Source organism: Phasianus colchicus, chromosome 2 (genome assembly GCF_987193195.1).
Source record: "Phasianus colchicus chromosome 2, bPhaCol1.hap1.1, whole genome shotgun sequence".
NCBI classification, from domain to species: domain Eukaryota; kingdom Metazoa; phylum Chordata; class Aves; order Galliformes; family Phasianidae; genus Phasianus; species Phasianus colchicus.
Window position 1 is genome coordinate 23,904,122 of NC_143437.1, and position 12,983 is coordinate 23,917,104.

Here is a 12,983-nt window from a genome sequence, read left to right on the forward strand (position 1 = left end):
GGTAAGCTATTGTGTGAATCTTCTGTAACCATTTCCCCTGTGCTGAAACAAAACGTGCAGTTAATAATGAATTGTGTACCCATTTTTCTGAAAAGTGAGAAACAAATGCTATTTATTGTTTTAAAGCCAGATTTTTTTTCTCTGAAATTTTCTGTGGAAATGTGTGTGCTAGTTTTGATCTTTGCTATAACTAGTAAAAGTTTTGAAATACTTGGCTACATATCGTACTTCAGTAAAGAACTGAAGTATGTGCTCTGAAATTGATGGAAATGTGAGTACAGGAAGTAGATTTCTCTGGAGATGTGGGTATTTCTGTAATGTTACTGCTATTTGTTGGGCAAGCAGACTCGTCAGTGAAAGAGTCATTTACAACTCTTTGTTATTTCCCAACTTATATATGACTAAGAGCTTTTATTTATATGAAGATAGGAAATGCTTCATTTGTAAGTCTTCTTCACTTACATTCAATTCTGAGAACTTCAAAATAGATTAGCACACGTGCCTTGATGTCTCACTTTGAGCATTCTGTGCATTGCTTCCATCTTGTTGGACTAAGGAAAATCTGAAACTGGCAGTTTCAGATTGTAGGATGAGCAATCTAAATGGGATCACAGGGGGAGCTGAGGGTATTCCACGGTGAAGTGTCCCCTGAGCTGTCCCCAGTTTCTGCTGCTAAATAAGAATATATTTTTATACATATGGATAATGTGTAGGCATTATTTCACAGTAATGCAATCTTTTATAATTGGCAGAATAAACCAGCTCTTAAAACAGTAAACAATTAGAACAACTTTATAATCAAATTAGCTCACAAAACAGTGCAGGTGGTCATTCCAGGAATTAGGCTCTGGTTACTTTCCAGTGGTAGAGTTTTAAAGAATTGAAGTTGCAGAAAGACGATCCTATCTGCTGGTTAATAGGGTTAGGAGCATAATTACCTCACAAATTACATGCACTGGATTTGAGATCTGGAGTTTGTACTTAGTAATTCTGTGTATGATTACTGCCAAGTGGATTGATTATTTATTGTAAGCTATGATTGCAAAGTACAAGTTTATTGCATAATGTGATACGGAAGGCACCTTCAGAAAACTGCTTAAGCAGTTTAACTGCAAAGTTCCTGCATCTGGGGAAGATACTTTTTGATACGTTTGTATATTTCTGTGTTCTTTTGCTTTTCTTGTCTTTCTCTAGCGTTTCAGATTTTGATCTTGGAAGACGAAGAATCACCCTTAAATAAATTCAAACTAATTCTTAGTTTAAGATTATATACAAGGCAATGATAAAGCTTATTTATAGGGAAAGGTTTATATAAGGGCAACTTTCACCTGCTAGTCTTGCTGATCACCCTGTAAATATGTATATTTAATAATAAAAATTAAAAGTTTTCTATCAGCAGACTGACTAAAGACTGGGTTCCATCAAAAGAGGGAGGTGATTGTCCCCCTCTACTCTGCTCTTGTGAGGTCCCATCTGGAATACTGCGTCCAAGTGAGGAGCCCCCAGTACAAAAAAGACAGGGAACTGTTGGAGAGGGTCCAGAGGAGGGCCACAAAGATGATCAGGGGACTGGAGCACCTCCCCTATGAGGACAGGCTGAAGGAGCTGGGCTTGTTCAGCCTGGAGAAAAGAAGGCTGCGGGGTGACCTCATTGCAGCATTTCAATACCTAAAGGGAGCCTACAAACAGGAGGGGAATCAACTCTTTGGAAGGGTTGATAACTGCAGGACAAGGGAAAATGGTTTTAAGTTGAGGGAGGGAAGATTTAGGTTGGACGTCAGGGGGAAATTCTTTACAGAGAGAGTGGTGAGGTACTGGAACAGGCTGCCCAGAGAGGCTGTGGATGCCCCGTCCCTGGAGGTGTTCAAGGCCAGGTTGGATGGGGCTCTGGGTAGCCAGGTCTAGCATTAGGTGGGAGGGTTGGTGGCCCTGCATGTGGCATGGGGGTTGGAGATTCATGATCCTTGAGGTCCCTTCCAACCTTGGCAATTCTGTGATTCTGTGACTAGCACATAGAAACAAAACATGTTATCAGCTGGAAAAAGGCTGGTGTGATATTAAGGTTGTGGCTTCTTACCTAGTTAGAAAAGACTCTAAGGGAACAAAAATATATGTCACTGGGGAATTATATGCAAACTTCAAATAACTTGGTAGTTAGCACCATATTTATCAGTGGATTCTTTCTGATTTTACCCTTTAGTGGTTTTACAGTGTGAAATATTATAGTCTCATAATGCCTGTAAATAGGAAGAAATGCTTGATCTGTCAGTAAAATTTATAAAGCATCTTGAAATGTGAGAATTATTATTTTTATAATTATCTTATACCTTGATCATTTCTTTCTGAGTTCAAAGAATATTTAGTTAACAGAGTATGCGACAGTTTAAATTGTGCAACAGTAGTGCTTTATTAACAATATTAATTATTAAAATATTAATTGTTAAAAAATATTAATTAACAATAGTACTTTGCTAGATCTAGAATCTTTTGACTACATCTACTTCTTAAAGAGATCTTTCAGTAGCTTTTTTATTTATAAATCTACTGTCATGGAGTTAATTAGATCAATCTATGCCCATGACAGGGGGCAGTAGGCCCCTGCCCCTCAGCCCCACCAAATGGGAAGGAAGGAAGGGAGGAAAAAAAAAAAACAGCAGCAACAATCTATGGAGGAAAACTTATTTTACTAACTATGATATCAGAATACAAGATAACACAATATAATACAATCTAATTGAAATTGAAACTAATAAATCAAATAAGATAGGAGAGAGAGTTCCTGAGACCGAGTCAAACCTGAAAAGCTTGGAACGGCTATGAAAGCACCTTCCTGCACCCACTGCCAGGCAGTAAGAGATCGTCCCACCCAGAAGGGTCAGATCCCATGACTTCATAATGTATAGGGATAAGTACCTGGAATTGGAGCATTAACACTGTTCCAGTACATGATGTTTTGATGCGGAATACTGAAAACCGAAAAACATAAAACCATGACATCTACTCAAGTCTTTCTAGAAGGTGTTTCACAACTGAGATTGTATTTCAGTATCTGCAGCACTTTATTAAAAAAAAATGCAAAAAATTATTCTTTCTTATAGAGTGTAAACACTCTGTATGTGTAACAGGTCTTTCTTTAGTTCTTTGCTTGGTTATTAATGGGTTATCAGAATGCTGAAATCCCAGAATCAACAGCTGTTTCCATTGTATTAGGTGTGTAAACATATTGTTGAAAAATACTTTTAACAACCTCCAGGTCCATTCTGCTGTTAAGTGTTGCAGTCCTCAGTTCATATCAATATCAATATTGGCATTAATATCAAAGAAGATATTATTCTGGAACATTGGTAGTAGAATCATGGCTAAGCATGACTTTATAGGACTGGACATATAAATCTGTGTCAAAAGGATAGTACCTCTGAAAAAGAGTGAAGATATTCTTATTTCTGGAGTATCTGAATATAGGAAGTATGTGCTTTAGTTAGTTCATTTCAGTCTGTTTGTGAATGAGTGGAGGTGCTCTGCAACACATCTTTGTGTTTCAAGAGAGAAGAAACCATATTATTTTTGTTTAACCTGATTTTCAGCACTTCAGGAAATGGAGTTGTGCTCTTTTATGTTGTATTGTTGTTGCTTTTGTTTTGGTTTGTTTTGGTTACTGGGAAGTTGGGCTTGTAAAAATAATGAGTCCTTTCTCAAGAGTTATATCCTTCCACGAATGTAGTCTCTGGGTTTTCTCAGGAACTGGGTTTTCTCTGAAATGTTGACTGTAATGTCAAAACAGTAAATAAACTTGTAATAACAAAAATAACTTCACTGTGAAGATATGAGTTGCACATATCATAGGTTCCTTCACTCTAATCTGCTAGGAAGAGCACAGTTGTGATGTAACACCTGTAGCATTATAATGCCACAAAGGATGAGTCTTCTGTCCCCGCTGAGAAAAGTAAGAACAACAACAACAAAGGAAATGTACTGTAAGATAAGTAGCAGGATGAAGTCTTTGTTGGCTATTGGCCTGGTCATGATTTCTCAGCAATATTATGTAAACGTGTGTTTGACTGACTTGTAATTTATCATATATGAGATAGTAATTAAAATTTCCGAATGTTATAAGTCTCAATCTCCTTCTGCCATTTAAAATAAAAATCCATGAAAATTCTCATGTGAAGGACAATGTAGTTTCAGAGTTTTTCAAAATGGGAATAGTTATGGAATTATTTTGTTACTGTTTGTATTTTTTCTACAATGCTAATCATTTATGAAAATTAACTGTGCCGCAGTTTAAAAGCAACATAGAAAAAATTTTTGAGATGTGAAATATGAATTAGTTCTTTTTTTTCATTTTCTTGCAGAAGTGGACAATTAAGAATATAGAATAATGAGTGCAAGTAACAGTATACTTTTATCTGCTATGTATTTTCAGTGATGATTCTCATGTTTGTTTCATGAGACCTCTTCCCAGTCCCTGCATTTCTGATATGCTCCTTGTTGTAGCCATGCAGAAACATCTTATATTTCAGGGTAAACGTAAGAAAATAAGGTTTTTATGAGTAAAGACAATATTCTAATGCACTGTGGTTCTTCTGTTTTCCAGAATCATCCAGCCACTCTACAAGAACAATAATGGTAAGCATAAAGGAAATTTTAGGTATAGATCAATCTATAGAAATGATTTGTCCTTTGAACACAAATTAGGTATGGTAACTTTATAAGACAGCTTGCTAGCAAGTTTTCATATAAAGTCCACTGCCACTGTTGAGTTTAAGCGAGTCATTTCATGGGAAATCTTGAAGAAAATGTGAGGGTGAATAGTTTAAGAAATCGCAGTACTGGCAGGTAGATATATGAATATCCAATTACAATGCTGGTATTATGTTTTTAAGAGACTTTTTAATTATGTCAAATTAAAGTTGATTAAATCTCTTACACTGTATGTATATATCATGTCAGAGAATGTTTAAAGTTGAAAACATGTTAAGTAATGTCTTGTATCACGTTCCTGTGAGGTTGGTTTCTGACTTTATCTTAAGTTTGATAGTTTGTGTTCCAGGGACAGTGAAACACTTAAACTGACTGATAAACTTCTAAAAAGTTAGATTAAAAAGTTCTGTGCATAAAAATGTCATTGATTTCATGTCTGTCTTGGGTTTTTTATAGAGTGAGACATTCTATCAGTCTCTTTCTCTTTCAGCCTCCTAATAAAAGTTAGATAAGGACTGAACAAAAATTAAAGGATAAGACTGACTAGGAACATGCCCATCTAGCAGGGATTTGGGGTGAGGGCTATTCACTTTGGAAAAAGATGGATTTTTTGAGGCAGACTTTTCAAATTTTAAAACAACCTGAAAAAAACATGATGTCACTAGAGCCTTTGTTGTCACTCCTACAGTTTTCAGCGTTAATTTAAAATAATTACCTCTTAGACATGTGCAGCATTTGTGGGACATGTGAATTCCCACACGGAAACTTGATTCAACACAGAGGAAAGGGTAAATGTAATTCATTGCATTTATCACCAATAACCATTAATAGTCTAATGCTAATGGATAATAAATTGGTTAAGACTACAGACCACAAAAATTCAAAGCAGTGGAGACATCTGAAAAGCAACATTTCATTTTTCTACTGGGTGTGATATAATCCTTGCTGTGATTAATTGTATTGAAGTAGACTTGTTTCCACATAAGAAGTTTAACCAGTAGAATTTCTGTGCTGTAACATGTTGAAAGGGATTGAAAAATTTTTCAGTATTTTTCAAATTTTGCACTGATGTCAGAAAAAGAGCTAAAGGTTAAGAGACTGTTGAAAAGAACATTCTTCATTTCCCTGTAATTTTTTTCCCTGTTAATTTTCCTCCAAAGATAACACGTATTTTGACAGTCTGTCTTCTCAGTGTATCAAAACAGCTATAAGAACTTAACCAAAGAAATGTTCTTTTCCTATACAAGTGTGTCCTTACACAAAATATGGCCAAACTTTTGAGGCAGTAGGAGAGAGGTTTTTGAATAACTTGAGTTCTCAACCTCCTTGCATTCTGAGCCTCCCCAGACCTGCTTGCTGAAAGCTCAGACCTCTCAGACTAATGCTGTGCAACCAAAGCAATGCTGTAGTTGTCCACTGCACTTGAATAAATAGAAGTGTAATTAAAAATACGTACGCTAATTAGACGGTGTCAAAAGGCTATGACAGTGCCCACTCTTCTCTAATAAAATAACTGAATGTGCAATGGAAAATTTCTTACCGCTCAGTGGGGAGATAATATCACAAAAGCCAGAAAATGTATTATTCAGCACATTAGAAGCAGTATGAGAGTGTCTTTTCAATGCAGAGATAGTAAAGCAATACTGTCGATGTCCATTTTTGAATGACTACTGCAATAAATAAATTACTTTGAAATTAAGTCCACATGTTCTGACTGATTAATTTTCTAACAGATACAAAATTAAGCATAATATTTAATCAAACAGAATGAGAGAAAAATAGCATAAGTAAGACATTAAATCTGATCTTTTCTGTGAAGTTTCAGATTTGTGTTTAAATCAAAGCCAGTGTGGAATAGAGTGTACTTTGCTATGAAAAAGAACACGCAGCTTTTCTGAGAACACTACGTATATCTTCATTTTTTAAAGCTCAAGAATTCTGCATTCAAATACAATCATTCTCCTCTATTGTTTGTTTCAGCTTCCTGTTCATAAAAATGAAAAACCTAGAAAACTGCTTAGGGGTGTGTTTGTATGTGAGGGGAATGAGGGTCTTCTCCATTTTAAGTATAAAACAGATTTCTTGTTATTCTATGAATAGATGGCTGGGATAGTCTTTCATTACTAATTTGACTGATCTATATAAATAAACATTTACTTCAAAGTGCTGCACTTAAAGATGTGGTTTATTCAGAGGTTATATAGCTTTTGTGTAAATTCTGTTAAATGCTATGAACATGGTAGTAGTTTAGCCTGGAAAGTTAGCCTTTTCTTAATCTTCTTCTTGCACAGAAGTCATTGACTAGGATTTTCAGAATTAATTCTAGTCTAGGCATTTTGTTGAAGATTAAGTAGCAATCAGAATGTTCAAAATGGTACTTCTGTAGACTATTTGTTTAATTTCTTGCATATGATCTATTGTTTTTATTACCTTTAATATCCTTCAGGTTACTTGAATGAATTTCTATATTAGAAGCGAGTCCATGTAAACATATTTTTTTGCATTTGTCTCAAGTCTCCCTAAGTAAACTAAACTAGCTCCAAACTTTGATTCTTTTGAGAGGGATAATGTCTGAGCAGATAAGAACTGCTTAGATCTGGCAAAAAATAAAAATAAAAATAAATCAACACCTAATTTAAACTCAATGTCTAGATGTGGTTTACATGATATCCTGTATAACTAGGTCAATTAAATAAATTGAAGCAATTAATATGAATTACTGCCAATTATGTTAAGCACGTGATTTCTTCTAGTGATTTGTTCTTTGTCTAGAGATCTTATCTTACCATTGGATTTTGTTTGAGAAAAAAAATTTATATGAGAAAAAATGTAAACCACAAACAACCAAACAAAACCCACTGATTTAGGCAGTGGAAAAATGTCTTTTCAGGATGGGAAGAGGGTTAGGTTTGAAAAATTCAAAGCCAGTTAGGATTTTATGATAATCCAGGTAAACATTTTTTCAGTCACAGCCAGCATAGACATTCCTCATTAATTTTTACATTACACTTTTAGTGCCTGCTGGTGTTATGTGCTTACTTCAAACACTTTTTTATGTATCTTCTGTGTAAAAAAGAGCATTGCATTCACTGAGAATTGGAGGTGCCTCACTTGTGCTCATTAGGAAATGAAGAGTTGTGTACACAAATGGGAAAGTCATGTCCCTGCCAGGTGGGTGCTGATTAGCAGCACTTGCAAGCAGCTGTCAAAAATGGAGCTGCATACCTGCCTGTGTGTGGATTAAATACCAGAGAATGGCACCCCTGCAGAAATGTTGTAGTGGGGGACAGGTGGCACTGCGAAGCTGCTCTGACAAACACACAATCATCCCGTAAACTCATCATCAGAGACTTGCTGAACACATTCAGAAGATTACTTGTTTTCAGAAGTCTCTGAGAATGTCTTAGAGTCCTCAGCATGGAGACCTCCTTCCTGGCAGGTGAAACTGTTACTGGAGATTACTCTGTTCTGACTCCAATCTTTATTGAATGCACCATGTTGCCTTAAAGTTGTGATGGGGATTTTTTATTCCCTGCTTGGGCTGTAAGGCTGACTGGTGACAGCTTTGTTTTCTCACCAAACTTTCAGTGCGTGCATTTATCAACGCACTGAAGCAATACATGATCAGGACACTTTTCTCTATTGGGCCTAACACCGAACTGTGGTGTGGAGGTGCCTTTCTAGGCATCTCACTTACGCTCAGAAATGTGTTTCAAGGAGTTATTTGTTGTGACATGTGGACAGACTCTAAACATCTATTTCCTCAGTTTACCTCTAGGAGGCTTTGCCCAAACCACACCTTCTTGTGCTTTGTGTTTCTCTTCCAGTTGCTCTCAGAAGTTTTCTCATAGTGTCTTTGGGGTGTAGAACAGTTTTCTTCTAGGGATACAAGACAGCAGAATGAATGCATTCAGTCTGGAATAAGGAAGAATGTGTGAGGAAGTCATCACTTATTGGGAAGGTAGATTTGTCCAACGTGCAGCTGGCAAACTCTGAGTAAGCCTCCTGCTGATCTGCACTTTCCCACTGTTATGTGGACCTGGCATACCTGCGATTTGTTGAAAATGGCAGCACAGCTTATTAGTAAAGTAAATACTCAAAATCAAATGCCAGCTGCTAGTTGCACACAGTAACATGACAACGAAATTATCCTAGCATTCTGTGTGCATGATGTTTGAGTAGAGCTTCTGTGGCTGTACTAGCAATGTTCCTGAGGCATCCATAATCCTTCTACAATTGTATATGCTCACAAAGTAAAAAAGAGAAACATTAAAAAAAAAAAAAAGGGAAAAGAAAGAGCATTTAAAAGTACTCCGTATGAAAGGTCTGTTTGCTCTGGGTATTGATGTTAGTATGACCGTTTCACTGAAAGCTCATTTTAATACACAAAGGTAAATATATTTTTTAGAGGAACTAATTGAACTGATTTTTCTACTTTTAAATTGTTTGAGAAATTCAATTGTTTCTATTAACTGGAAATTAAAGATAATGTGGTCCCTTGCACAAAGACTGGTCTTTAAGCAAAGCATAATTAATTTCTCCAAATAAATTGAAAGGACTCATGGAGAAGAGAAATACAAGGAAAAACAATCATTATGATGTGAGAGAGAGGAGACAATGTTGTAATCTTTGCACTATTTTCTGTAATACTATATCTTGCCTGGAATAAGAATAAGATTCTGAGAAATGGGGAAAAAAACAGTTCAGGACTAGTATTGACATCTGTCTTTACCACAGAAAAAGTATTATGAAAAAAACCCTATAATTTTTCTATAAGGCTTAACTGTTTTACAAAGTTTTTGCAGTAGGAAATGCACTTCTTGTATGTTGTATGATTCCTAAGCATACTTTGCATGTTTATGATTGTCTTGAGTGAGGACAACATTCAGTGGCATATTAGAAAGGAAAAGATACTAACCATTATATGTGAGAACTTAAACTTGTTTCTGGCTGGGGAAGCAAAAAAAAAATAAATTGCTCTTCAGTCCCTTGAATGGTCCTCTGTAATGTATGGCACTGCCTTCTGCCAGGTAAAAATAATCACTTTGAATATAGTATGAAATCAGTACATCTGGGCTGTATGACTGCATTTTCTATGCATGAATTGTTGCTCACTTTTTGAGCAGTATCCGTTTTGTGCACTAAGACATCAATCAGTTAAATACCTTGGATCAAAAAACAAGTAATTGGTTGGGATATTGAGTTTTGATCAGAAAAATTTGCAAAGTGAATTTGCTCCCAGAATCAACAGGTTTCTCTTGCAGACTTGCTTCGTTCATGACATTGATTCATGCTTCGCTTCTCTTTTTACAAGTGGGTTTTAAAAAGCTTTCAGTTCTGTGGCTAAAACATGTCACTGTGCACAGATGATCAGGAGATGTTATCTAATTGGTAGGTACTTGTTTGAGAAGAATTAGCTGTTTTTTGAGAATGACAGTGTGTGTAGGCTGCCCTTTACAGCAGAATCAGTTAAGAGAACTATTCTTGTTCTCTGGCAAATATCTTTCCTTTTTTTTTCCTTTATGATTTCAGCATGCTGCTCCCCGCGTTCATATAACTAATGGCAAGTCCTTGCAAGCCAGTGCAAGTACCATTAAGACAAGCGCCATTCCAGTGATAAAGAGACAGCGGCAAAATTGGCTTGATGCTTCAGATGATGGTTTCTTTATAGCCACGGAAGAGACCAGGTAAGAGAAATGAAACTGAAGCAGGGAAAAAGCCTTAACTGCAAACATGCTATTGATTCACTATTTGAATAACAGTTTTTGTCATTATTGTTTGAGGTTGTGTTAGAGTGAAGAGCCATGATACATCAAAACGTACACCCAATTTTCATCTCTTGCGTATTAATGTTATCAGTGTTTCACTTTTTCAGTCTTATACTTTGTGTGGCAGAGGTTAGAACTTTTAAATTGTTACTAATTGTAGTTCAAATACAATGAAGTTTATGGCTGATCACCCAGCAAAGTGCACGCGTCTCCACAGTGGAGGCTAAACTAAAATTTTCAGAACTAGAAAAATATATAACACAGAAAAGAGAAATATATAGCAGCCAGCGTCTTTTCGGGAATATTAATTGATTTCCAACTAAGGTAACAGTCTTCTTCAGTCTGTCATTTCCAAATTAATTGATAAAATTTAATTAACGTTTACTTTTCCCAGAAGAGTTTGATATCACAGAAGGATTACTTGTGTAACATCAGACTGATCTTCAATTCTGTGATTATTTCACAGACCTATAAAGGCTATCAGTCAAAGAAAAATGTCAATAATAAAATAAGAGTAGGGATAATATATGTAAATATAGAGCTAACCAAGAAAAATACACATACTTAACTTGATTTATGGTAGATATTCTATGTGATAATTTAGTGGTTATTTCAAGATCATTTAAACATAGTACTTCATTTTCTTTTGCATGAGAGGTTTTGCAATTCAGAGATAATAGTAGGAGAATGATAAGCTCTTAGGCTTCTGATGTCTACCTCAGTGATAAAATTCAGTGCTTGCCTGATACTGCTAAGCGTGTATAGCCACTATCAAACAAGTCCCTAGTGAGTATATCACCAAAATGTGACAGGTAATAGTACCTCAACCATAACAAGTGCAACATTCAAAATTGAAATTAGTGTGAGACAGCAGCTTTTGTCCCTTGAAACTCCATTTCATATGACATTGTTCCTTCTCTCTCGCAGGTCTTTTCCTTTTTTTTTCTTCTTTTTTTTTCCTTTTTTTTTTTTTTTTTCCCCAGTTGATTCCTTCCCTAACTCCAGGGATGTTTTCTCCTTTCTAACTTTTTCTTTTTTTTTTTTTTTTTTTTTTTTTTTTAGATTCCCTTCACTCTTATTCTAAGATTATTTGAAAGAGATATGGTGTAGCTCATTCTCTTCTTGGCTTTCATTTGCCTCTGGCCTTTGTAACTTGAAGTGGAAAGCCCTACCTGGTCCTGCTGCTGATAGTGTACTGGAGTTTCAGACAGTTATTAAATGTTCTGCTCCTTGGGAGAGAAGGCATTGGTCTCTAACAGTTGACCTGCCTTGTGATAGGAGTTCATACAGTTGAGCATGGCTATGACATAGTTGAATGCAACACAATTGCAATGGGAAAAGATATCTTATATATGGAGGAGATGGCTGTGAAAGCAAAACACAATTTACCCAGTCCTACCATAAAATGAAAAAGGAAAATACTTCAGTGACCAGTTTGCAGCCATTAAAAATTTGCTGAATGCTCATTTTTAATGAAATCATCACATTTGAGCCAAGATACCAACTTGGTTTTTTTAAGGCACGTTTCCCTATTTTTCTGCATCCTGTATGTTTCATCATGTGTATTTGTTAAAAATACACGTGAGAAAGACATATGCTAATTACAATATTTTTTCAGTATAATATTTGGATTGATATGGTGCAGAACAGTTTTCATTTCTGTCCAAAAACATTTTTGCTTGTGCAGTGAATTAAGGTTTAAGGTACATATTTCTATAAAACCTCCAGCAGTAAATCTAGATTTTCTCAGACATTTAGCTAAAAAATTATACCACAATAATGTAATCCTTTTGCTTCTAAACTAAATGAGGTGCCAGTCAATTTCATTCACCAAGCCAAAGATGTATAACGTAAGCATTCAAAACATTATTGTCTTTCAATAGGTAAGATGAGTATGTTTTTATGCCTGTACTTTTATGTTAAATGGTATTTTTAAAGAAATTATTATCATTCTTCCCACCTCTGAATTTAAGCTCCAATCATATTTCTATAAAGTTCAATACTGTATGTCAGATTGTTCAGATTCCAGGGTATTGGTAGTGATGGATGAGTAGGGTTCTAAGAATTCAGAGCATGGAAAGTAATTAAAGAAATTACAACTAGTCTAATTTTTTCAAGGCAATCCTTGGTATTATCCTAGAATTTTAAGACCACGACCTGAATGCCTATTAGATATTTCTGACACCTGCGTGAGTTCAGCTTACTTGGGATTTCAACATCAGTTGAAATCAAAGCAGGAATTAATCTAGGTGAAAAGTAGGTGGCAGTTCAAAAGCACTTACTGTAAAGATACATCATAATTTTATGTTGAACTTTAATGAATTTAATATTTTCATATTTTTCTTTATTCATTCACTTCCTGAATGAAAAAGAAATTTCCTACTCTAAAATAACTTGCTCAAGTTTTTATTCTAAAGTGCAAAATCTATCTACATGATTCACTGAAAAATCACTCTTTAAAGAGCCTTACATTCATCACTACCCACCAAGGGAGTCTACTTATTTCCTTTTAAT

At 35.4% G+C, this 12,983-nt stretch overlaps 1 protein-coding gene across 3 annotated transcripts in view; it reads left to right on the forward strand.

Annotated features, from left to right (window-relative positions):
* MTA3 (metastasis associated 1 family member 3) overlaps positions 1 to 12,983 on the forward strand; it is a 123,177-nt gene that overhangs the window by 90,685 nt on the left and 19,509 nt on the right. For all 3 annotated transcript variants that reach the window (XM_090135135.1, XM_031594979.2, XM_090135134.1), the window contains exons 17-18: positions 4,595 to 4,626; positions 10,234 to 10,388. In XM_090135135.1, the coding sequence (XP_089991261.1) occupies positions 4,595 to 4,626; positions 10,234 to 10,388 (187 nt within the window). The remainder of the gene's footprint in view (positions 1 to 4,594; positions 4,627 to 10,233; positions 10,389 to 12,983) is intronic.